General features: G+C 35.1%; 1 protein-coding gene across 1 annotated transcript; it reads left to right on the forward strand.

The window, feature by feature from the left end:
• Positions 1–192: 192 nt before the first annotated feature.
• LOC140144638 (U1 small nuclear ribonucleoprotein C-like) lies at positions 193–23824 on the forward strand. Its single transcript, XM_072166451.1, has 6 exons — positions 193–289; positions 17412–17504; positions 18641–18683; positions 19811–19919; positions 21052–21291; positions 22727–23824. The coding sequence occupies exons 2-6, from the start codon at positions 17500–17502 to the stop codon at positions 22828–22830; spliced, it is 501 nt and encodes a 166-aa protein (XP_072022552.1). The 5' UTR covers positions 193–289; positions 17412–17499; the 3' UTR covers positions 22831–23824.
• The last annotated feature ends 1234 nt before the right edge of the window (positions 23825–25058 follow it).

Raw genomic sequence — 25058 nt, forward strand, 5'->3', positions numbered from 1 at the left:
TATATTATACTAACCATTAAAAACTAATCTATAAATCTGATATAAATATAAATATACACAACTTTGTATATTTTTAATGATTTTTGTTACTTTTAACTAATTAAAATATATTGTGACTGTGTTTTTTTAATAAACAAAAGCTTTTTAATATTTTTGAACTAGTGGTTATTTATCTTGAAACTAGAAACATTGATTGAAGAAAATAAGGACAACGTCGCGTCGTGCGGTGGTAAATTTGTGAAAGATTTTTACCTGTATTGTCATCTGTAAAGCTTTCTATAATGCCAAAGTGAGTGTTATACATGTATAGAAGATTATTATTATGTTGTTATTATTGTTGCATTGAATATCTCCCTTCTTTTATGTTCCAAATGACTTTTGAAATGAGCGATCCATCCCAACCAAAAGCAAGCCAAATGCAAACCTAGCTCGTTCACGTAGCGGTTTCGTTGTCCCACTGGCCTACTTACCGCTACGTAATATAGTATAGGCCCAAACCGGGGCAGCGCCGTGGGTCTTTACGTGCGCAACCGATTTATTCGAAACCTCATGCTCACCTCCTGCCTTGCTCCAGTAGTTATTTCATATATTTTTTATAAGTCATCCATGGCCTTTAAACTAAAGAAAGTAATTCCTCTTAGAAGCAGAAATTAAGTTATATTAGCTCGGTTATATCTTGCACTGTCACGTACATTCAATTTTGTCAAATTACTTCCTGGTTTTGAGTTTAGGGTTGGGCGATATCGCAAAAAGATCGTACATTTTTGTTTTTATGGGGGTTTTTTTCGGGTTTTTTCAGGTTAAATTGAAATAGCAGTGTTATACAAATGTAGTAATGTAAATGAATTATTTCTTGGGATAGGTATTCACATTTAATCATGTATAAATATTTACTGTTTTCTTTTTATTATTATTATTATTATTATTATTATTATTATTATTATCATCATCATATCTTTATTTACGCTTACTATTAAAGTATTTACTTTTAATTATGTGAATATTTGTGCATTTTCTTTTCTTCTTAATTTTGTTTTCCCATTTTATAAATCTATTTATGAGGAAGCAGTGTTTTTATTACTATGATTTATAAACTGTTATTGATTTATGTTAATGTGTTAATTTATTTTGGATTAAATAAATTAGACCAAGTAAAATAAAAAACAAATAATTATGAGCCCCCGGTTAAATTTCCAAACGGCCCGCCAAAAAATCCCCCATCTCGGCCTGCCAAAATCGCTTGCCCCCCCCCCTCGGGCCGCCAAAAAATCTTTGCTCCCCCCACCCTTTGAACATGCCAAATGTTTGGGATACCAATTTGCAAACCTTAAATGGTCTAGAATTAGGTATGTTGCGAGTGTAGCGTGCAGGAAACTTTGCATATTAAAGCGTTTCCGTACTGTCTTCCCCAACTGTTTTTTTTCCCACAATTTTCAGACCTCCCCAGGGCTCATAATTGTTGCACAGCCCCTTATTTTGTTATTTTGAGAGTTAGATTCCCTCATATCATCAGGCCCGTACGCAGGATTTCATGGGGGGGGGTGCTGATTTTGAAAAAGTGGATTTTTTTCCCAAGGCGGGGGTGGGGGCGATTTTGTACAGAGTACATGTAGGCCTACCATAGATGACATTAAACAAATTATGGGTAATGTGCTATCTCCAACCTACACGACGCTCTTCAAGTTCTGGGGGGCAGGTCGCCGGAACCCTTGGCAAAAAATTGCCTATTTGGTACCCCTCCCCTAGTATGCAAGGAAAAAGAGAAAAAAAGGAGAGAGAGGAAAAAGAGAGGAGAGGGAGAGAGAGAGAGAGGGGGGGAGGAGAGGAGGAAAGAGATGTGGGAATCCATATGATATGCAGTACCATACGATTATTATCAATAAGCCTGGCAAAAATTGATTTTTCATCAAATTTACCCCAACTTTTCATGCACTGTCGAGGACAAAATTTGGCCAAAAACAACCACTTTTTTGTGGTTTTCAATGACAAGAATTTCAAACACCCCTTTTCAATGACACTTAATATTTACATAAACTTATCGCGCTTTTTCCCAAGTACCCTTTTATCCAAATTTTGCGGACAGTGCAAATTATACCCCCTATTTTGATGATATCACGGTCAAAACAGTTAATGACTTGAACGTGAAATCCATAAGTGTAAATCAAACCAATTTTTGAAGTTGCTGATCAAATCTCGACAGAGAATTTATGCCAATACAACATTTTAAAAATTTGACCTCAGATGACCCCTGGTAACCCCCAAATGACCTTACCAAAATATGATTCTAAATGGTGACTGTATCCACCAAGTTTCATGCCCATGTGACAGTTTTTAATAATTTGACCTCCAATGACCTCTGGTGACCCGATATGACCTTCAAAAATTTGGCTCTAAATGTTGACTGTACCCACCATGTTTCATGCCCATATGACAGTTTTTAATAATTTGACCTCCAATGACCTCTGGTGACCCCGAAATGACCTTCAAAAAATTTGGCTCTAAATGTTGACTGTATTAACCAAGTCTCATGCCCATATGACAGTTTTTACTCATTTGACCTCGGATGACCTTTGGTGACCCGAAAATGACCTCTCAAAATTTTGGCTCTAAATGTTGACTCTACACTTGATGCCCATGCATATGATAATTTTTACTAATTTGACCTCAGGTGACCAAAATTGTTTGGCCAAATAATAATTGCCCTTGTTAAACAAACTGGGACATCCCCATACCCCACCCCCATTTAACATGTGCTTAATATCTGTATCGTCCAAGCATCCTCATCTTCAATGCAACGTTCACTATTTATGACATTGGAATTATATTGCATGTTGAAAAATGTAGGCCAAGGGTTGATTTTCTTGACGGCATAACATGCAGGCCTGGGCAGCGCTGCATGAGAAAATAAATCTTGGAATATGATCCTGAAATCTGTCAGGTTAGTTATTTTAATTTTTGTTTTACAAAATGACAAAATGAACAACTTCCTCAACGTTTATAAATTGATTTATTTGGACAATTAACAGTCTTTTATTCATACTTGATAGTGGTTTATCGTTGAGTGTCTAGGACAAAAAAATAATACACAATTTTTCGGCCTAGGCCTACATCATTTTTAGCATTTAGTTAACTTTTTATTACTTGTCTTTTTAATACGAGCTTTAGGAGGATTAGTTCGACAACAACACCGATTTAATGAGCGTTATACCGCTTTTGGTGGGTTTATATGCTACTATTTGTGCGGATGGTTTTTTTTTTTTTTTATTTTTTACACAAAATAGTTCAGTGGTTTCACTAGTTGTAGGCATACTTAATATTAAGAGTCGTGCTGCACGCTGTTTTCATAAATAATACTTGTGCATAGGCCTATATCGCGATTGAATATTTTATTAATCAGTTAAGGGGTGGTGCAATAATTCCTTTTCGCGCTATTTTGTAACTCTCATGGTTGGTTGCTAGCTTTTGTGTTGAGTTGGGGAGGGGCATATTTCTGGCTCTTCATGCACAAATAAACAAGACAATAAAAAAACCCGTAATTTCTGTTAAAAAAACCAAACATTTAAATAAGCCAATGAAAAATTACAAAAGGAATATCTTAAGAAAATTCGAAGCAATAAAAAACAGAAACAAAAATATCACAGTCACAAATACTAATACCAGTAGCTAAGTAACCTATATATAAAAAAAAGAACAAATTAATTAATTAATTAATTAAAAATTAATTAATTAATTAATTAATTAATTAATTAATTAATTAATTAATTAATTAATTAATTAATTAATTAATTAATATGAATAAATCATTCTACCAGATAATTAATTAATTAATAAGAATAGAACATTCTACCAGTAATAAACAACTATAAAGAATATAATTATAATAATTACAAAAGGTAATGTCTTAATATTAAAATTCTAAGCAATTCTAAGCACTTTTAAATTTATACGATTAAAAGGAAGAACTTGAGTGGCTATGCGTGACTGTGCATGCCTGAGTGGGAATGAAACGAAATAATATGATATCGCCTAGGGATATCCAATTACGCCATTAGCGAAATCCAATCTTCTGCGCATGCGTAATAGCACTCATGTAAAAATTTATCGATGAATTTGAGCGATTTAGTGCCTGTGATTATCGTTAAAATACTGCGGATTTAGACACAATGACAGTTTAAAATGTAGCTCTAAATATTCATATGATGGAGGAGACTACATGAGACCGTGGAATAAGCCATAGCAAGTAAGTAAAAGAAAATGGGGCAATTTGTTTGCAGTCAATTATCCCTACTAATCTGGACGTAGTCCTTCTCTGACGTTAATAACGTAGATTGCCTGGCGATCGGAGTGTTATCGTCAGAGCACCTCGGACTAATGCAAACCATGCAAACCCATGAACCATGCATGCATGCAAAATGCCCATTGACGGATGCATGCACATACAAAACTGTGTAGGGAATTTCAACGAACATAAATTATCTGTCGTATCCAAATATGGTAGATCGTTACCCAAATGAGGCAAGTTGTAATATAAACATTAAACAGTGCGGCGCTCAATGGCGCTCGTGATGTCTATCAAGTAAAATAATATTATTAATTTCTCGATCATGAGAGTATGTAGGTAACCCAGGCAAACCTTAGTTAACACATTTGCTAGTCAGCCAAATTCGCCGATAATGTCAATGCATTTTTACATAGAAATTTAAAACAACTGCCCGAAGAAAGAAACCTACATAAATATGTTTTCTATACTTCACTTGACCCAAATATATGTTTTTTTATGGTGATAAGTCACCCGCACATGGAATTTTAGAGGGATTTTGATAGCAGTTCCATTAAAAAAAGCTGCTATCATAATGAGACTAAGATCTAGAAACACCCCCAAAATGCCGTTTTGGGGAATTTTGCTAGCTGAAACTTTTTGATGAAAGTCAATCTTTGACAAGATGTAACTTTGCTACGGAAAGTGCTATGAAAAAATGGTTTTCAGTTTTGGCTTTATTTACTCAAGGGCTTTAATTTGATATATAAAATGATGCAGTTTGATGGCAAATTTGAATTCACCTAGCATACCTAGAGTATGAATGTTCTCTGCTTGCACTGCATAATGTCGCAAGTTTAGTGGAAGAACACGATAGCGCGATCGATTGTGCATGCACAGGAAATGCAGCGCCATCCAAAGCGTGTGTGGTAGGCGTTGTACGCTTGACGCAATTGTCATTGCGTGCCAATTGAGCACTCATGATCGAGGAACTATTATTTTAGCTATAGTCCCAGTCCCAGAACAAAATCAGAAACAGAATCACTCAATCAGTCCCAGAACAAAATATTAATTTCTGACAATAAAGTGACATGATCGTGATTCTAGGTCTGTACTAGACTCGCTCACCAGTCCTACGATACGCTGTACCTACGAACTGGCTCGCGTCATTTTGTTTGTCTGGGAAATACACACTTGACTTGACGGTTTGCGCAGGTCAGATATTCAAGAAATTTCTTCAAAATTTAATCAACAGTACGGTATATAAAATTGGTACTCGCCTTATTGTGCTTGCTAATTTAAGACTGAAACAAAATTAAGGATCAAATGCATTTTAGTGTCCAAAAAGGCAAAATTATCGTCAAAGATCTTCCGAATTCTGCACCCCTGCGAAGGGTGCGGAATTGGAATCGGATCGGGAATAAAAATATCCGATCTTTTTGGGATCAAAAATTACAACTTTGGACGTACTGTTGGCTACAGACATTATTGGCAAACAATATAGAATAGAACATTTGATGTCAGTCAACTTGTCAAAATATTGAAGAAATGTGCTCCCCAAACTTGTGGCGAGTAGGCAAAATAATTCCCATTCAAACACATGGGAAATTGAAAGTCCATAAACAGTTTCTGTTTGAAATCTTGATGGGAAATTGGACAAAAGAAGCACATGGGGTCATGGTTCTACTTGACAGCTTTTAATCCCTATTCATGTTACGTTAAACACCCTATTGTGGACCATCCTTCTGATACTTGAGTGTTACAAGCAGAACGGTATTTTGTCTACATTTCTGTTTGTAAACAGATGAGGAGGTCAAAATTGTCATCCTCGCCAAATAGGAAAGTCAGTGTAATCGTACGGCACTATATGATGTCATTGATCATGTGATGCACAATCAAACTTCTACCAAGTTACTAGTTAGGCATGATCACAAAATTTTCAAGTAGGATATTTCACATGGAAATTGTTTTGTAATAAAAAGGTGATTATTTAAGGGGTACTACCCGGTACTACACCCTTGATAAATTTGTGTCTATATTTGCATTTTCTCAAAAACTAATAACACAGTGGTAACAAAAGTTATGTATATTATAGGGGCAAGGAATCCAATTACTACACTGGAATTTTAGTGACCCAAGACAAGCCCTTCGTTATTTATGATAAGAAATAAGGTACCGTTAGAATGTACCTCATTTACTATCATATATACTGAACCGCATGTCTTGAGTCACTGAAATTTCAGTGTAGTAATTGGATTCCTTGCCCCTATAATATACATAAATTTTATTACCAGTGTTTATTATTTTTTTGAGAAAAATGCAAAAATAGTCACAAATTTACCACAGGGGTGTAGTACCCCCTTAACTTAAAAATGAGTGGTCAACCATGTTTGTAGGTCAAAAATAGCAAAGTTCATGGGCAAATGTCTGTTTTTAAAGAACTGCATTTTTCTGCGGCCATCATTTTTCTGCATCATTTTTCACCACGCCGATCTGTTTTACACAAAGGCGATTTTATTTGATGAAATCTAACTATCTGCATGATGACTTAGCTGTATCAAGGATAAAGTACCAGCACTTTTTAGACTACTTCTCCAAGTTTCTGGTGAAAATTTTCTATTTTCCTATGGGGATTACACAGTTAAGCCATTTACTGTGGACGCAACTTATTGAGTTGAACGTCGCCCTCTATAATAATAAATAATAATAATAAATTTTGGATCTATTACTACGACACAATAAGCAATGTGGACATGCCTAACCAAGTCTAAATTATGCAAATTTCCTAGCACTGCCCCATGCACTGACTGCATGACATCATGTGCACAGAACTGACAAATTTTTAAATAAAGCAAAATTATACTCAAATTTGGTACACTCACCACCAACCGGAGTCCAGAGCGTTTTCACAGGGTCAATTGGTGTCTTCAGCAGATGTTATTGTTCTGAAGATTTCTTGTTGACTAGTGGCATTGTTGAGACACTTCCGACGTCAAACAAGAAGATGTTGTGGCTCCCCTTCATCTACATACATTGGTGAACCTGGATGCAAGCTCAAAAGGGGGCTAACAGAACATAAATCCAAAGCAGCCAGTTCAAAGTCAGCGATCAAGGAACATATTGACAGGAGCAGAGGGCACCAGATTGACTGGGAGAACGTAAAGTGTTAGAGAGGGAGTCTTAGGACTTGTACGTAATCCATATCAGAACTAAAAACCCAGACTAAACCGTGACAAAGCGCTAGACACCGACCCTGTTTGGGACAACCTCCTGACCCCCCGGGGGTGCCACTACATCTTCTTGTTTTACGTCATCGGAAGTTTCTCAACAACATCACTACGACACTAGCAACAACAAATCTTCAGAGCAATAACATCTGCTGAAGATGCTGGTTGACCCGGTGAGCACGCTTCAGTGAGTATACCAAATTTGAGTAGCGAAGTATAATTTTGCTTTCTATTATTTTTTTGAAAAATGAAATACCAAAATCTAGATTTAGGTTGTGGAAATACAATTGTTTGTTTATTCATCTCTGTCACCAATTCCGTGTGAAGTTTGCATTGTTTATCACTCAAAATAAATCACATTGCAACTGACCCTACTTTTGATTGGCACACAGTCCTAAGCAAACAATTATTTTACCGTGCAGCCTTATGGGCAATTCCACGATCTAACAGGGTGACAATTTACAAGCAGTAACTTTTGTGCGGTTGTAATATTTAAATTGCAAATTATTGAGAATAGCCTAAAATTGCGGTTTCATTACTTTCTAATCGATTTTTTTTAAAAAATGCCTAAAAATGAAATATAAATATTAATTAGAGTGGTAAAAAGGCATGAATTTGTACCTTAAAACTAGTGATGTGGTCGGCACCGTTTTTTATTGTCGACATGTCGATATAATTCGTATACCGACGTCGACAGTGTGTCGACATAAAAAAAATTCTAAAAAAAAAAAACAAAAAACAAATTTCAAAAAATATTTTTCGCCAGAAAATCAAGTTATAGGCCCAAACTGACTTGTTATTCAAGGTTGGAAACCAGAGAAATACTGCTACTCAAAAAAAAAAAAAAAAATGCCAATTTTTTTTTACAAAGTTGGAAAAAGTTGTACATTTTAATTACTTTTGTTTCTATTGAACAGCTATCAATGCATACTAATTCAATGTGTCCCTGACTGTTCAATAGAAGCAAAGGTAATCAAAATGTACAAGTTCATCCAACTTTGTAAAAAAAAATTGGCATTTTTTTTTATTTTTAGTAGCAGTATTTCTCTGGTTTCAACCTTGAATAACAAGTCAGTTTGGGCCTATAACTTGCTTTTCTGGCCAAAAAATTTTTGAAAACTAAAAAAAATAAAAATTTTTTTATTTGTCGACATGATTTTTTGATGTCGACATGTCGGCATACGTGCCGACGTCGACATTATGTCGACATAAGGCATGTCGACCACATCACTACTTAAAACTGATATGAACTGTGTGATTGTGTGGGCACGTTTTGTTTCATAAAGGCATTTTTATGTGGGATTCATGATTTAATAAACTAGACCATCACATCCAGTCCTGGGGTGCAAATTAGGCAATAATAGATTCTCGCATCAAATCTCCTGTACGGTAAATGTAGTTTAAGTATCAAACTTGATTATCCTAAAACATGCATACTATAGTGTATGTCTATTCCATGTTAAATTCTTGCAAGATGAATTTGAGAGAATCAATTTTAATTCATATAGTTTGTCAAAATTGCCCCACTGCAGTCACTTAAAATGATGAGTTAAAAAGGCAAACTGATATCAAAACAAATTGTATTCAGTAACTACATGATGATGACAGTCATGACACCCTAAACTTGATGAAGAGATAATCAAATACATAATAAAAATTCATTTGCATGTAAAAATTTCACTCTTCAAGTTCAGCAATTAAAAAAAAACTTACTGAGAATGTTTTTTTTTTTTTTGAAGTATACATGTATATACTTCAAATATGTATTCATGGTACCGTATAACATACATATGGCCGTGTGTCTTGACTTGGGACCCTGGAAAAGTGGGAGGTGTGACACTTTGACTGAAAATTTCAACTTTTCTCTTTAATTAAACTATGAAGACAGCATCATAATCCTTCAAGTTTACATTCATTTGAAAGCTAATTTATTCTGCTTGAACATGATACCAAAAGATAAGTAATACTGACATTGCTAATTAATTTTACGGACCAATAAGTTAACAAAGTGCAAAGTGGGAGGATCACGGACACGGATCTTGGACACGGTACAATGTAATCTCTATGGGAAAAATGAATTTTTATAGGTACCAACTATGATCCACTTGAAATTTTTAGTAATTTAATATTGTGTGGTTAATAGATGTATTTGAATGGACTTATTAATAGTTCTCCTGTAATATTTTATGAATTTTACTTTAATTATACAGATTAATGACACTTAACGAGCTGCTAATTAAGAGTAAAACGATGATGCGACAAAAGCACTGACATTCAGAAATTGTGTTGGGAGTTTGAACCACTGTGATAGAAGTCAAATATCCACCCCTCATTTTAGAAGCAAGTAATTAATAAAGAATTAAACAAATTGTTGGCCTGTAATGTTCTAAATTATTAGATTAATGACACTTAACGAGTTGTTAATTAGTAAAGGCTAAAATAATTTTGCCATCAAAAACGAGTCTGATCATTAGAAATTGTATGAACTACTTTGAAAAACTACATTGTCCTACAGGTCAAACATTATACTCCCTCTCATTTATGCTGTTATTGTTAAGCAATTAATAATATTAAAAATAAAATGCAACATTGTTTAATGTAACTGATAATTTAATTATCATAATCCAGGAACAGAGTTGACACAGTTCCAAGCACTCGGAAGCTCCGCTCTGTAGCATTTGTTAATTGTTATGTGATCATAACTGAATGTCAGAGAGCTGTCATGTTATTGTATGGCATGTTTATGCTTGTAAGGTTGCAGAATCAGACACCAGCAAAGATCAAAAGTCTTCTACATCTAAAGCACCAACAAAAAAGTGTCATTGAAACTGAAGAAATGGCAAACATTATTGCCAAGGATCAGTAATTGCCATTGAACCATCAAGTGATTCATATGATTACCACTTGTTTAAAAGTTGCATCAGAAGGCATTGTTACAGTCAATGAAGTAGCTTTTGTTCATTCTGACTATATTAAAAATCATACATTAAAAATGTTGATTACCGATCATTACGATCAAGCCAGGAAGCAGCAACTCCACGGCTATGGAATTTCACTCATAATTATCAAGTGACTACAAGAGAAGGGTGTTTGAAAGTAGATGAAAGACCAGCCATTGTACCAAAGCAAAATATTGTACAATATTATGTTGGTATTGACCTTTCACAGAGCAAGAAAAAAGCAAATTATTGTGTTCTTCAAAATGCAGACCATGAAGACATTTTGTGTTCATTATCGTGACTGCGCTTTGATTCATGAGCTAGGATAAACAAGATGGGTAAAAACTGAGGATTAAAGCATGTTAGACAGGCTCATAGTTATGCCTTGTATTTTTTTTTTTAGAGAGCATGTGTATATAACCAGAAAGCACTCTGGACATGATTTTCCTACACACGTTATGCTGAAATAACAATGTGACGATTTTTTCAACAAATTTTATGAAGGTAATTTTCATCCCCATGTATCATGATTACCTTTATAGGGATACCTGTAAAACTATACATATTTAGAATGCTCTTACCTTGAATAATCCATTTCTGGCATAGATTTTACTCTAGGATGTATCTCATCAGTGGACCAAATTTTTTGAGTCATACACTTTTTATAAAAAAATCACAGATATTTGTACTTGAAACTTCTTAACCCTTACCCCTATCAAGAAAATAATGTCATTTTTGAATTCCTTGGAGCAAAAGCTTCAAAAATATGTATACTTTTAATAGGGTGAGATGTTTAGTTCTTGTGAAGCAAACGTTTGAATCAAAAAAGGCGTAAAATGTCCAGAGAAATACTGCTACTCAAAAAAAAAAAAAATGCCAATTTTTTTTACAAAGTTGAAAAAGTTGTACATTTTAATTACTTTTGTTTCTATTGAACAGCTATCAATGCATACTAATTCAATGTGTCCCTGACTGTTCAATAGAAGCAAAGGTAATCAAAATGTACAAGTTCATCCAACTTTGTAAAAAAAAATTGGCATTTTTTTTATTTTTTAGTAGCAGTATTTCTCTGGTTTCAAACCTTGAATAACAAGTCAGTTTGGGCCTATAACTTGCTTTTCTGGCCAAAAATATTTTTTGAAAACTAAAAAAAAAAAAAAAAATTTTTTATTTGTCGACATGATTTTTTGATGTCGACATGTCGGCATACGTGCCGACGTCGACATTATGTCGACATAAGGCATGTCGACCACATCACTACTTAAAACTGATATGAACTGTGTGATTGTGTGGGCACGTTTTGTTTCATAAAGGCATTTTTATGTGGGATTCATGATTTAATAAACTAGACCATCACATCCAGTCCTGGGGTGCAAATTAGGCAATAATAGATTCTCGCATCAAATCTCCTGTACGGTAAATGTAGTTTAAGTATCAAACTTGATTATCCTAAAACATGCATACTATAGTGTATGTCTATTCCATGTTAAATTCTTGCAAGATGAATTTGAGAGAATCAATTTTAATTCATATAGTTTGTCAAAATTGCCCCACTGCAGTCACTTAAAATGATGAGTTAAAAAGGCAAACTGATATCAAAACAAATTGTATTCAGTAACTACATGATGATGACAGTCATGACACCCTAAACTTGATGAAGAGATAATCAAATACATAATAAAAATTCATTTGCATGTAAAAATTTCACTCTTCAAGTTCAGCAATTAAAAAAAAACTTACTGAGAATGTTGTTTTTTTTTGAAGTATACATGTATATACTTCAAATATGTATTCATGGTACCGGTATAACATACATATGGCCGTGTGTCTTGACTTGGGACCCTGGAAAAGTGGGAGGTGTGACACTTTGACTGAAAATTTCAACTTTTCTCTTTAATTAAACTATGAAGACAGCATCATAATCCTTCAAGTTTACATTCATTTGAAAGCTAATTTATTCTGCTTGAACATGATACCAAAAGATAAGTAATACTGACATTGCTAATTAATTTTACGGACCAATAAGTTAACAAAGTGCAAAGTGGGAGGATCACGGACACGGATCTTCGGACACGGTACAATGTAATCTCTATGGGAAAAATGAATTTTTATAGGTACCAACTATGATCCACTTGAAATTTTTAGTAATTTAATATTGTGTGGTTAATAGATGTATTTGAATGGACTTATTAATAGTTCTCCTGTAATATTTTATGAATTTTACTTTAATTATACAGATTAATGACACTTAACGAGCTGCTAAGTAATAGTAACACCATGATGCGACAAAAGCACTGACATTCAGAAATTGTGTTGGGAGTTTGAACCACTGTGATAGAAGTCAAATATCCACCCCTCATTTTAGAAGCAAGTAATTAATAAAGAATTAAACAAATTGTTGGCCTGTAATGTTCTAAATTATTAGATTAATGACACTTAACGAGTTGTTAATTAGTAAAGGCTAAAATAATTTTGCCATCAAAAACGAGTCTGATCATTAGAAATTGTATGAACTACTTTGAAAAACTACATTGTCCTACAGGTCAAACATTATACTCCCTCTCATTTATGCTGTTATTGTTAAGCAATTAATAATATTAAAAATAAAATGCAACATTGTTTAATGTAACTGATAATTTAATTATCATAATCCAGGAACAGAGTTGACACAGTTCCAAGCACTCGGAAGATCCGCTCTGTAGCATTTGTTAATTGTTATGTGATCATAACTGAATGTCAGAGAGCTGTCATGTTATTGTATGGCATGTTTATGCTTGTAAGGTTGCAGAATCAGACACCAGCAAAGATCAAAAGTCTTCTACATCTAAAGCACCAACAAAAAAGTGTCATTGAAACTGAAGAAATGGCAAACATTATTGCCAAGGATCAGTAATTGCCATTGAACCATCAAGTGATTCATATGATTACCACTTGTTTAAAAGTTGCATCAGAAGGCATTGTTACAGTCAATGAAGTAGCTTTTGTTCATTCTGACTATATTAAAAATCATACATTAAAAATGTTGATTACCGATCATTACGATCAAGCCAGGAAGCAGCAACTCCACGGCTATGGAATTTCACTCATAATTATCAAGTGACTACAAGAGAAGGGTGTTTGAAAGTAGATGAAAGACCAGCCATTGTACCAAAGCAAAATATTGTACAATATTATGTTGGTATTGACCTTTCACAGAGCAAGAAAAAAGCAAATTATTGTGTTCTTCAAAATGCAGACCATGAAGACATTTTGTGTTCATTATCGTGACTGCGCTTTGATTCATGAGCTAGGATAAACAAGATGGGTAAAAACTGAGGATTAAAGCATGTTAGACAGGCTCATAGTTATGCCTTGTATTTTTGATGTTTAGAGAGCATGTGTATATAACCAGAAAGCACTCTGGACATGATTTTCCTACACACGTTATGCTGAAATAACAATGTGACGATTTTTTCAACAAATTTTATGAAGGTAATTTTCATCCCCATGTATCATGATTACCTTTATAGGGATACCTGTAAAACTATACATATTTAGAATGCTCTTACCTTGAATAATCCAATTCTGGCATAGATTTTACTCTAGGATGTATCTCATCAGTGCACCGAATTTTTTGAGTCACACACTTTTTTATGGAAAAATCACAGATATTTGTACTTGAAACTTCTTAACCCTTACCCCTATCAAGAAAATAATGTCATTTTGAATTCCTTGGAGCAAAAGCTTCAAAAATATGTATACTTTTAATAGGGTGAGATGTTTAGTTCTTGTGAAGCAAACGTTTGAATCAAAAAAGGCGTAAAATGTCCAGAGAAATACTGCTACTCAAAAAAAAAAAAAAATGCCAATTTTTTTTTACAAAGTTGGAAAAAGTTGTACATTTTAATTACTTTTGTTTCTATTGAACAGCTATCAATGCATACTAATTCAATGTGTCCCTGACTGTTCAATAGAAGCAAAGGTAATCAAAATGTACAAGTTCATCCAACTTTGTAAAAAAAAATTGGCATTTTTTTATTTTTAGTAGCAGTATTTCTCTGGTTTCTAACCTTGAATAACAAGTCAGTTTGGGCCTATAACTTGCTTTTCTGGCCAAAAATATTTTTTGAAAACTAAAAAAAAAAAAAAAAAAAAAATTTTTTATTTGTCGACATGATTTTTTTGATGTCGACATGTCGGCATACGTGCCGACGTCGACATTATGTCGACATAAGGCATGTCGACCACATCACTACTTAAAACTGATATGAACTGTGTGATTGTGTGGGCACGTTTTGTTTCATAAAGGCATTTTTATGTGGGATTCATGATTTAATAAACTAGACCATCACATCCAGTCCTGGGGTGCAAATTAGGCAATAATAGATTCTCGCATCAAATCTCCTGTACGGTAAATGTAGTTTAAGTATCAAACTTGATTATCCTAAAACATGCATACTATAGTGTATGTCTATTCCATGTTAAATTCTTGCAAGATGAATTTGAGAGAATCAATTTTAATTCATATAGTTTGTCAAAATTGCCCCACTGCAGTCACTTAAAATGATGAGTTAAAAAGGCAAACTGATATCAAAACAAATTGTATTCAGTAACTACATGATGATGACAGTCATGACACCCTAAACTTGATGAAGAGATAATCAAATACATAATAAAAATTCATTTGCATGTAAAAATTTCACTCTTCAAGTTCAGCAATTAAAAAAAAACTTACTGAGAATGTTGTTTTTTTTGAAGTATACATGTATATACTTCAAATATGTATTCATGGTACCGGTATAACATACATATGGCCGTGTGTCTTGACTTGGGACCCTGGAAAAGTGGGAGGTGTGACACTTTGACTGAAAATTTCAACTTTTCTCTTTAATTAAACTATGAAGACAGCATCATAATCCTTCAAGTTTACATTCATTTGAAAGCTAATTTATTCTGCTTGAACATGATACCAAAAGATAAGTAATACGACATTGCTAATTAATTTTACGGACCAATAAGTTAACAAAGTGCAAAGTGGGAGGATCACGGACACGGATCTTCGGACACGGTACAATGTAATCTCTATGGGAAAAATGAATTTTTATAGGTACCAACTATGATCCACTTGAAATTTTTAGTAATTTAATATTGTGTGGTTAATAGATGTATTTGAATGGACTTATTAATAGTTCTCCTGTAATATTTTATGAATTTTACTTTAATTATACAGATTAATGACACTTAACGAGCTGCTAATTAAGAGTAAAACGATGATGCGACAAAAGCACTGACATTCAGAAATTGTGTTGGGAGTTTGAACCACTGTGATAGAAGTCAAATATCCACCCCTCATTTTAGAAGCAAGTAATTAATAAAGAATTAAACAAATTGTTGGCCTGTAATGTTCTAAATTATTAGATTAATGACACTTAACGAGTTGTTAATTAGTAAAGGCTAAAATAATTTTGCCATCAAAAACGAGTCTGATCATTAGAAATTGTATGAACTACTTTGAAAAACTACATTGTCCTACAGGTCAAACATTATACTCCCTCTCATTTATGCTGTTATTGTTAAGCAATTAATAATATTAAAAATAAAATGCAACATTGTTTAATGTAACTGATAATTTAATTATCATAATCCAGGAACAGAGTTGACACAGTTCCAAGCACTCGGAAGCTCCGCTCTGTAGCATTTGTTAATTGTTATGTGATCATAACTGAATGTCAGAGAGCTGTCATGTTATTGTATGGCATGTTTATGCTTGTAAGGTTGCAGAATCAGACACCAGCAAAGATCAAAAGTCTTCTACATCTAAAGCACCAACAAAAAAGTGTCATTGAAACTGAAGAAATGGCAAACATTATTGCCAAGGATCAGTAATTGCCATTGAACCATCAAGTGATTCATATGATTACCACTTGTTTAAAAGTTGCATCAGAAGGCATTGTTACAGTCAATGAAGTAGCTTTTGTTCATTCTGACTATATTAAAAATCATACATTAAAAATGTTGATTACCGATCATTACGATCAAGCCAGGAAGCAGCAACTCCACGGCTATGGAATTTCACTCATAATTATCAAGTGACTACAAGAGAAGGGTGTTTGAAAGTAGATGAAAGACCAGCCATTGTACCAAAGCAAAATATTGTACAATATTATGTTGGTATTGACCTTTCACAGAGCAAGAAAAAAGCAAATTATTGTGTTCTTCAAAATGCAGACCATGAAGACATTTTGTGTTCATTATCGTGACTGCGCTTTGATTCATGAGCTAGGATAAACAAGATGGGTAAAAACTGAGGATTAAAGCATGTTAGACAGGCTCATAGTTATGCCTTGTATTTTTGATGTTTAGAGAGCATGTGTATATAACCAGAAAGCACTCTGGACATGATTTTCCTACACACGTTATGCTGAAATAACAATGTGACGATTTTTTCAACAAATTTTATGAAGGTAATTTTCATCCCCATGTATCATGATTACCTTTATAGGGATACCTGTAAAACTATACATATTTAGAATGCTCTTACCTTGAATAATCCATTTCTGGCATAGATTTTACTCTAGGATGTATCTCATCAGTGGACCAAATTTTTTGAGTCATACACTTTTTTATGGAAAAATCACAGATATTTGTACTTGAAACTTCTTAACCCTTACCCCTATCAAGAAAATAATGTCATTTTTGAATTCCTTGGAGCAAAAGCTTCAAAAATATGTATACTTTTAATAGGGTGAGATGTTTAGTTCTTGTGAAGCAAACGTTTGAAAAAAAAAAGGCGTAAATTTCTTGAATTTTGTCGGTGTCACGCAAAAGGTTCCCAACTTAAGACACACGGCCTTATGTGTACAATATGGCGCAATTGAAAGAGCATAAATTTTATGTTGACCTCTTTCATCTTGCCATGGTAGCACTTGTACTATTTTTATAGTGTGAAAGTTCATAAGCATTTTTCAATTTGTTTTTTCATGTCCATGTTTGCGTGGAATTGCCCAGAAGCTACTAGAGCCCAAAGTCTCAACCAGACGTTCTTCCACACCACCACTGTCTCAAAACTACACATCACCACTGTCTCTACACTAAAATGAAGTGAGTTTGTAAATGTTTGTAGGTATAGCTTGTATGTGTAACAGCATAAGAGTGACATAGAACCATCCTGATGTATATTATTTATTTATAAATGAACAGCACCGCTCATTATGACAATGATGATGTGTGCTCAGATGCTATTGGCCAGACCTGATATGTTTGTATATAAACTTGGCCTTTCTGGAAATGCATCATGGTCATTTTCTAATTATTTATTATCAGGGTGCCATTTTGTGTGTATTTCATGAAAATTTCAGATGACGATACCCAAATTTACATTTTTTACAATTTATTACTGGTTTTTCTGGGAATGGGAAAGGTTTATTTTGACAAGTTATGCTGGATGGACAGTGTTGTATTTCAATGTCCATGATTGTTTTCTTTTTTCCATGCAGTTGTGAACAAATTTGCTTTTGCTACAATGATTTAGAGTCAGGCATTTAGAACATTCTCAAAGCCCATGTGCACATTGCCCGTTTTTTGCGTGGTATTCCTGGATTGAGTAAATTTCATTTTTCTTTCAGCTGTTTTTATCTCAAATGCATCACACAAAAATCTCATAGCCTGAGTCATAAATCTCAATAAAATTCTTCATCTTGACCACAGTAATTAATGCCTTCTTGAGAGATAGAAGGTGGTATTTTCTTGTCAAAAAGATCACCCTACAGTTTTAAAAACAAAAAATAAACAAAAACTGCATTCCGCATTACATTTTTAACTTTGGAACCTGGGCTTTGAGACAACAAACTATTAAATTAAGGCATCCTTACAAAGAGGAACTTCTGCAACAATTTGACCCCAATAACATGCCTCTGCTACCAGGCATGAGAATTTTCAGGCTTTTGCATGAATTCAGGCGATTTTGTTGTCCAAATTTATGCATTTTTATTTATTATTCTCTTGCCTGTGCTACACATTCCTACAAGGTTTGATCAGATTACAATTGCAACGCCATATGTTTACTAATCGGATCATAATACAAAAATTCAGACTCCAGGATATGCTACACTCACACTTTTTGTACACGAATGAGGAGAATTTTAGGGTATTCTTTATGACAGCACGCAAACACATAAAAACAGTTACGATATCAAATACACATTGTCTTGAATAATGTTTTGCTACTTGTTTTTCAGGTACTACTGTGACTACTGTGACACATACCTAACACATGATTCCGTAAGTACAAGACAACTTTCATGAAAAAAGTTACTGCAAGAGTGTTAAGGGAACAAACAAAAGTTTGATGATGGCCCATAAATGAAAGTCCCTTCATTAGCGATGGGGTCAAAAACAAAAAGTCTGATTACGTTTGTAAAAAGCTAGTCAAAATATCGGTCAAATTTTACCTTTCGGGTTGTAATTTTCAACATTTTACTACTTTATGTAGTGCACATTAGTATCTATTGGTTACTGGTTCAAGCCTAGGCTCATACACCTATTCCGAATTATGATATGCAATAGGCATTGGGTTGTAATCATTTCAGTGGTTATAACAAAGACAGTGTGTGCCAGTTGACCTAGCAAGCAGTCAAGTTAGGGCTCATCGAAATACCCTACCACGTTTTCACACAGAAAGAAGGCAGGATTCCCCTCGCTAAGCGCTCGCCTTAGGAAAGCTCGGTCAGGAAAGCGCGCTCCTAATTTAAGTGGCTAATTGCAGTGTTATAATCACACAGGATTTTAACAAAAGAAGGCTAGCACAGGAAAGCTGCAGGATGGCGCACACCTTCCTGTGTAAGGGAGTTTCAAAAAGAGCCCTTAGCTTAATCGATAAGGCTTTCGACTATGGTGCGAGAGGTTGGGGGTTCGAACCCTGGCGGTGTCAAGTACGATCTTGTGGAAAAATTGAGTTGGCTTGAAATTCCCTTGGACAAGGAACTTACTGCTAATTGTCTCGTCGTAACCTGTACGAAACTCTGGGAGCTGATTCTGGTTGCGAAGGTTATTTGTGGAATGTCTAGGGTGTGCGGTCTTGTAGCAGCAAAGTCCCTGAATTGTTGTTAAATGGTTTATAGAATGATGTGGGGCTGTAGTGGTCAGCGACAACCTGTAAAGTGTGCTGAGGCTTGTGGATCAACGTCTAGGCGTTGTGCCTGTGCGTAGCGCACTATAAATCGCTGTGCCTTTTTTTTTAAGGTGCACTATATGCTAGTGAATAATATTAAAGAGACCTTCAAAGAGCTGTACCTGTAAATTTGTAGTCAGTTTTAAAAAGAGTAGGGCATTTACCCCTGGGGTTTTCAATCTGACACAGTTGTTTGTAAATAAATGCTTATAATCTAATGTGGCTTGTTCTTTTGCAGCCCTCTGTGAGGAAAACACATTGTAACGGTAGAAAACACAAAGAGAATGTGAGAATATACTATCAGAAATGGATGGAGGAGCAGGCACAGAGTCTCATTGATAAAACAAGTAAGTCTTGTTTGTGTAGTGCACTACACAATTATTCCTATCATTGCATTATAAATGGTTTGGCATGGTGCTTTGTGATGTAAAAAAAATCAACCCGGTTTTTGGATGTTTGTTAATTCAAAAATTGATATAAAAGTTTGATATAAAATTGATCGATTGAGCCCATATTTATTGAAATCGAGCTATGAGTTTTAAAATATTGGGCGAGACGTAGTCGAGTCCAATATTTTAAAACTCATACCGAGACCAATAAATAGTGGGCGTAAAGCATCCAATTTTATCATTATTATTTTTTGGATCCAATATTTTCATACACTTTGATTCATCAAAACATAATAATTACAAAAATTGGACTCCTGTACAACTTAAAAATTGGTTTATTAACACTTTGGTGCATAACTCGGCAACCACAGGTCGTTCACACACTAAATATATATTTGTAATCCATATGACAAGCAGCGGCGTAGCTGGGATTTTTTCCAGGAGGGGCAAGACTGTATGGGGCGGGGGCCCAAATCCACCAAATTTCCACTTGGGGGGGGCAGGGGCCCAAATAGACAATTTTTGCCAGGCTTATTGATAATAATCGTATGGTATTGCATATCGTATGGATTCCCCATCTCTCTGCCCCACCTCTCCCTCTCTCCCCCTCTCTCTCCTCTCTTTTTCCTCTTTTTTCCTTGCACTAGGGGGCGGGGGCCCAAATAGGCAATTTTTGCCCCGGGCAGCTACGCCACTGATGGCAAGGCGAATAATTTGATAATGCTTCTGAGTGAAATCAGAGCATGTTTATTTTTGACCCCTGTATAACGCCATGGGTTTATTTCAGGGGTCATTTACAATCAAGTGATGTGTGGTATCCACAATTTTGGATTCAACAGGTCCAAATTAGGTAAAGTAGCTAGGATACCAACTTTTACTAACAAATGCCTTTTGAAGTTTGATTTATTGAAATCTTGTCTAGTCTAAACAGCATTCACTTGATGTTACATTTGAGCCTCCTCCCTACTGACCTCGAAAAAGTGGGGAATTTGTGAACAACTGTATTCCTAAGAAACTGGATGTGTGACATCGCCACCACATGGTTTCTCCTACGCCTATTATTATGTTTGCATTTTATTTTTCATTGCAGCTGAGGCATATCAACAGGGCAAAATTCCACACAATCCATTCCCAGGTGCAAAGCCAGGTCAAGAGGGACCACCAGGAGTTGGGCCCCCACAGCGAACCATGGTACCACCACCAGCAAATTACGGTCCTGCTGGTGGTCCACCAAGGCCAATGGGACCTGGAGGCCCAGGTTTACCACCACCTCTAATGGGCCCACCACCACCAGGAATGATGATGGGGCCACCAGGGCCAAGAGGGCCTAGTAAGTTCTGATTTATTTACCTCATTAAAAAAACACCAACAGCAATGAAACAAAACAGTGATGCGACTAAAAAAAAAACCTTGTTCTACGGTCCTGACATATCCAGATTTTGCGACTTTAACAAATTTGAGCTGTATGCAATTAAAAACAGCCATCGGCCGTAGAACAGGGTTTTTTTCTCATAATGATGAGAATCTAGCCATGTATGACTTCTTGCACTCTTCTGCATTTTATACGTTCTCCAGACACAATCAGTCATTCAATTTTGTGGTTCAAATCAGGTGCTTGAAATTTGGTACTCTGTAAAACTAGTATAGTATTTAATGTCAAAATATGCCCCCACCTCCAAAAATGTCACCTGTACGTTTGATAACCCTAATTTTTGGCATTTGCCTAAACTGTAAGTTCATGTTGTACTGGGCATATTTTGTCGGTCTGAGTGTTGTCATAACTTGGCTATTCCAGGCATGTTCCCCAACCTCCCTCTGACACTGGAGTGAATGATTGCTGGTGTGGGGAATGTTAACAGAATTTGAAACAGCAGCCACATCTTTTCATAAAAATTCCAACATTTGACATATTGTTCAGTTTGATATTTTCTAAATTTCTGGTTGAGAAAATGTTTTCACTTGTGTCAACCCGAGCAAAAGCCTGTTAGCTTGGTTGTCTGACCGACAGAATAGAGCAATTTTCTAAACTAAAATTTAATTTTGACTTATGCTGTAGAGTGTCCAAACAACCTGGAAGTACTGTATACGTGTCTTGTTAAGTTGTTGATATGCATAATAATGAAAGCGGTTCAATTTACGGAACATACAGAATTTATATTCTTTCATTTAAATATGTGGTATTACAAATGGGTATCATTCGTGTGTGCATAGGCATGTTAGAGGGATATCATATTGATGAGGTAAAGGAGTTATTTCATTGAGAAGTAAAGTGGAAGTTTGAATATAAAGGGTCCACAATTTCTCCCTAAGACTTTTTAGAATAAATCAACAGCAGGTTTTGTTTAAAATAAAAAAATTAAAAAGGTAATTTGTAGCACATTATGTTTGACACCATTGGTCCAAATTTATAATGTCACACATCCTTGTGTTCTGTCACAGTGGCTCAGTATGTAAGAAAATGTGCAGTTTTAAAAGATGCACTTTGATCCTTTCAACTCTCAGTAGGCTTGAACTACTGTAGGTTACATTCTGCATACATTGTGCGAGTGGAATGGATAAAAATGCAAGTTTCAAAACTGCATCACTTAGTATGTAATGTGCCATTGTGAACGCATTGATGTGTGTTTTTTTAATCTTGTACAAAACTTTTTGATTTATTTAAACAAGTCCTGTGGGGGAATTATGTGAGGACCTATTAGTTTTAATTCCTCAAATATCAATCAATCAAAGTGTTAATACCAATCTCTTTGTGTTTATTTGTGTAGTGCTGAGACCAATGGGCCCTCCTATGATGATGCCTCCTATGGGACCTGGTGGACCGTTATTACAAAGACCTCCAACAGTACAAAATGGACCTGCAAAGAAATGAGGAGTTGGAGAACAATGACAATCATGATGGACAAGATTTTTAGCAAACTTTGTTGTATAAACTTTTTTAATTGCCAGCTTTTAAAAACAAGCAAACATTTGGCCATGCTCTGCATGATGTAGAACATCAGTAATGAAGTGCAGGTCTACAGAAGTGGAATGCGGAATTTCCTTGAGTTTAAATATTGTGAGCCAGCTTTGGAAATCAAGCATAGGCCTGAATTTGGCTGTTTAAGAAGACACCTTACTTGGAAGGAACAAAATGCAAAGTTTTCATGTGTATAAATATTTTTTACTTGTGTTGTCTCTTGAAAATTGGGTTCTCAAACCATGCTCTACAAGGACCATCTAAGGAACCTGTTAGCTCATTTTAATGAGTTAATGTTATCATTGGTGTAAACTTGGAAAAGTTAGGGTACAGCTACAAATAAATTGACAAGAATTAAATTTTTAAAGCATTTTGTAGAAAAGTTAAAAATGAGAGGCACAGAGCATTAAGCTATTTCATTGGTCTGGTATTGTGTTGCAAATTGTTAATAATTAAAAATTAATACCCCTTCAGGGGCGGCCAACCATTTTAGACAGTTGCATAGTGTTACTAAAAAACTTCTTTTTTATTGTGTATTCATGATAATAGTCTTGTAAAAAAGGCTCTGCGGACCACATTAGATGTCATTTCGGGCTGCAGGCAGGCCACCCCTGCTATAAATATTATGTCAATTGTTCATATCATCACACAAGGTAACAAATCATAAAATTGATGGAGCCTGCGAAAAAAACTAGTTTCGTAAGGTAGGGCAGGGTTTAAAATGTTACATGTCTTGTATACTCCTGAAAATATAAATGGTAAAATGTGTCTCGTTTGTATCAGAGGGAGGGAGTGGTGGATAACTTTGTAATGAAATTAGTAATTATGTTTCTAGAGCTTCACGGTTTTGTTTTTGTTTTGTTTTTTCCTAACAGAAATCCCCAATAAAGAAGTAAAATTTCAATAATTGTCATTGCATTAGTATTATTGTCACATGTGAAAGAAGTTTATTTTATAATTGAATACCTGAGTGGAAGAAGGGCCCAACTCCAATTTTTTACAAAAATGAGTTAGACTCAGCATTATATTGCCAGCAGACTGTTCTTCCATGTAAAAGCGAAAGATGAGCCAAAATCCACTCTCCAAATAGTCTTCCACGTACACTTAATCATGGTTTTCAAGGAAGAAAGGCTCAACTCCATGGAGTTGGGCCCTTCTTCCACAAATATTGGGTGAAAGAGGAATTTTGTTCATCCATGGAAATCTGCTTTTCACTACAATAAACTTTCTTGCTAGCATATTCATGTATAATTATCAAATTTCTGTAGCTATTTATAACACATCTGCTTACAGAACTGTATCTTGTACCTTGTATATTAGTGGAAGAAGGGCCCAACTCCAACTCGTATTAAGACCTGTACCGTTGCCATGGAAACATCATATATAATTTCGAATGTATGTAATATTGTATGTTCATGTATTGAAGGTCCCCTGAAGATGAAAACATTCTGTCTATAAAACTTTTCCAAATATTAAGTTTTTTCTTAATATCTCAAAAACAGTTTTGATGGAGTTGGGCCCTTCTTCCACTCAGGTATTCAATTGAAAACGGAATTAGAAAGACTAGTTTGCATATGACGCCCTGTCAATCAGACCAAATATGCTGTACTGGATGGGCAGGTCAGCAGCCATTCGCACCTGCCTTTGCCCTGACGTCAGACACAAACTAGTCTTTTCAATTCCTTCTTCGTAGGGTTGGTTTGGATTTCACTTGATAGTGGAATGATTAATGACCTGGGGATGAAATCAAAACTCGACCGCCGGTTCTGCCTGGTTACCATTATTTAGAACAATAGCAACCGGGCGGAACCGGCGGTCAACTGCCGGCCGAGTTTTGATTTTGTCCCCTAGCCTGCTAGCTGTATTAAAAACATATTGAGGTACCGTATTCGACTAACTTGGAACCCCCGGCGATAAAATGTAGTCGAAAACCTCCCTTATCCAGACCTATTAAAATATGGTTCTTGTTATTTTCATGCTTTGAAGCATTGTTGTCAATCACATGTTCTACTCAAATACATTTACCATCTTTCTCACCTTTTATTACTCCATATGAAGGACTCTTCTGTTGACCCAAGTTTTGAAATTCAATGCGGAATTCCAAATAATTCACTAATACAGATTTTTACCTGGCCAATGCT

This window comes from Amphiura filiformis, unplaced genomic scaffold (assembly GCF_039555335.1).
Source record: "Amphiura filiformis unplaced genomic scaffold, Afil_fr2py scaffold_68, whole genome shotgun sequence".
Lineage (NCBI taxonomy): Eukaryota > Metazoa > Echinodermata > Ophiuroidea > Amphilepidida > Amphiuridae > Amphiura > Amphiura filiformis.

Excerpts from the sequence above, each read along its gene's own strand:
- LOC140144638 (XM_072166451.1), top strand. Across the intron at positions 19,920-21,051 it reads GAGTCTCATTGATAAAACAA|CTGAGGCATATCAACAGGGC; the intron begins GTAAGTCTTGTT and ends TTTTCATTGCAG. Across the intron at positions 21,292-22,726 it reads ACCAGGGCCAAGAGGGCCTA|TGCTGAGACCAATGGGCCCT; the intron begins GTAAGTTCTGAT and ends TTATTTGTGTAG.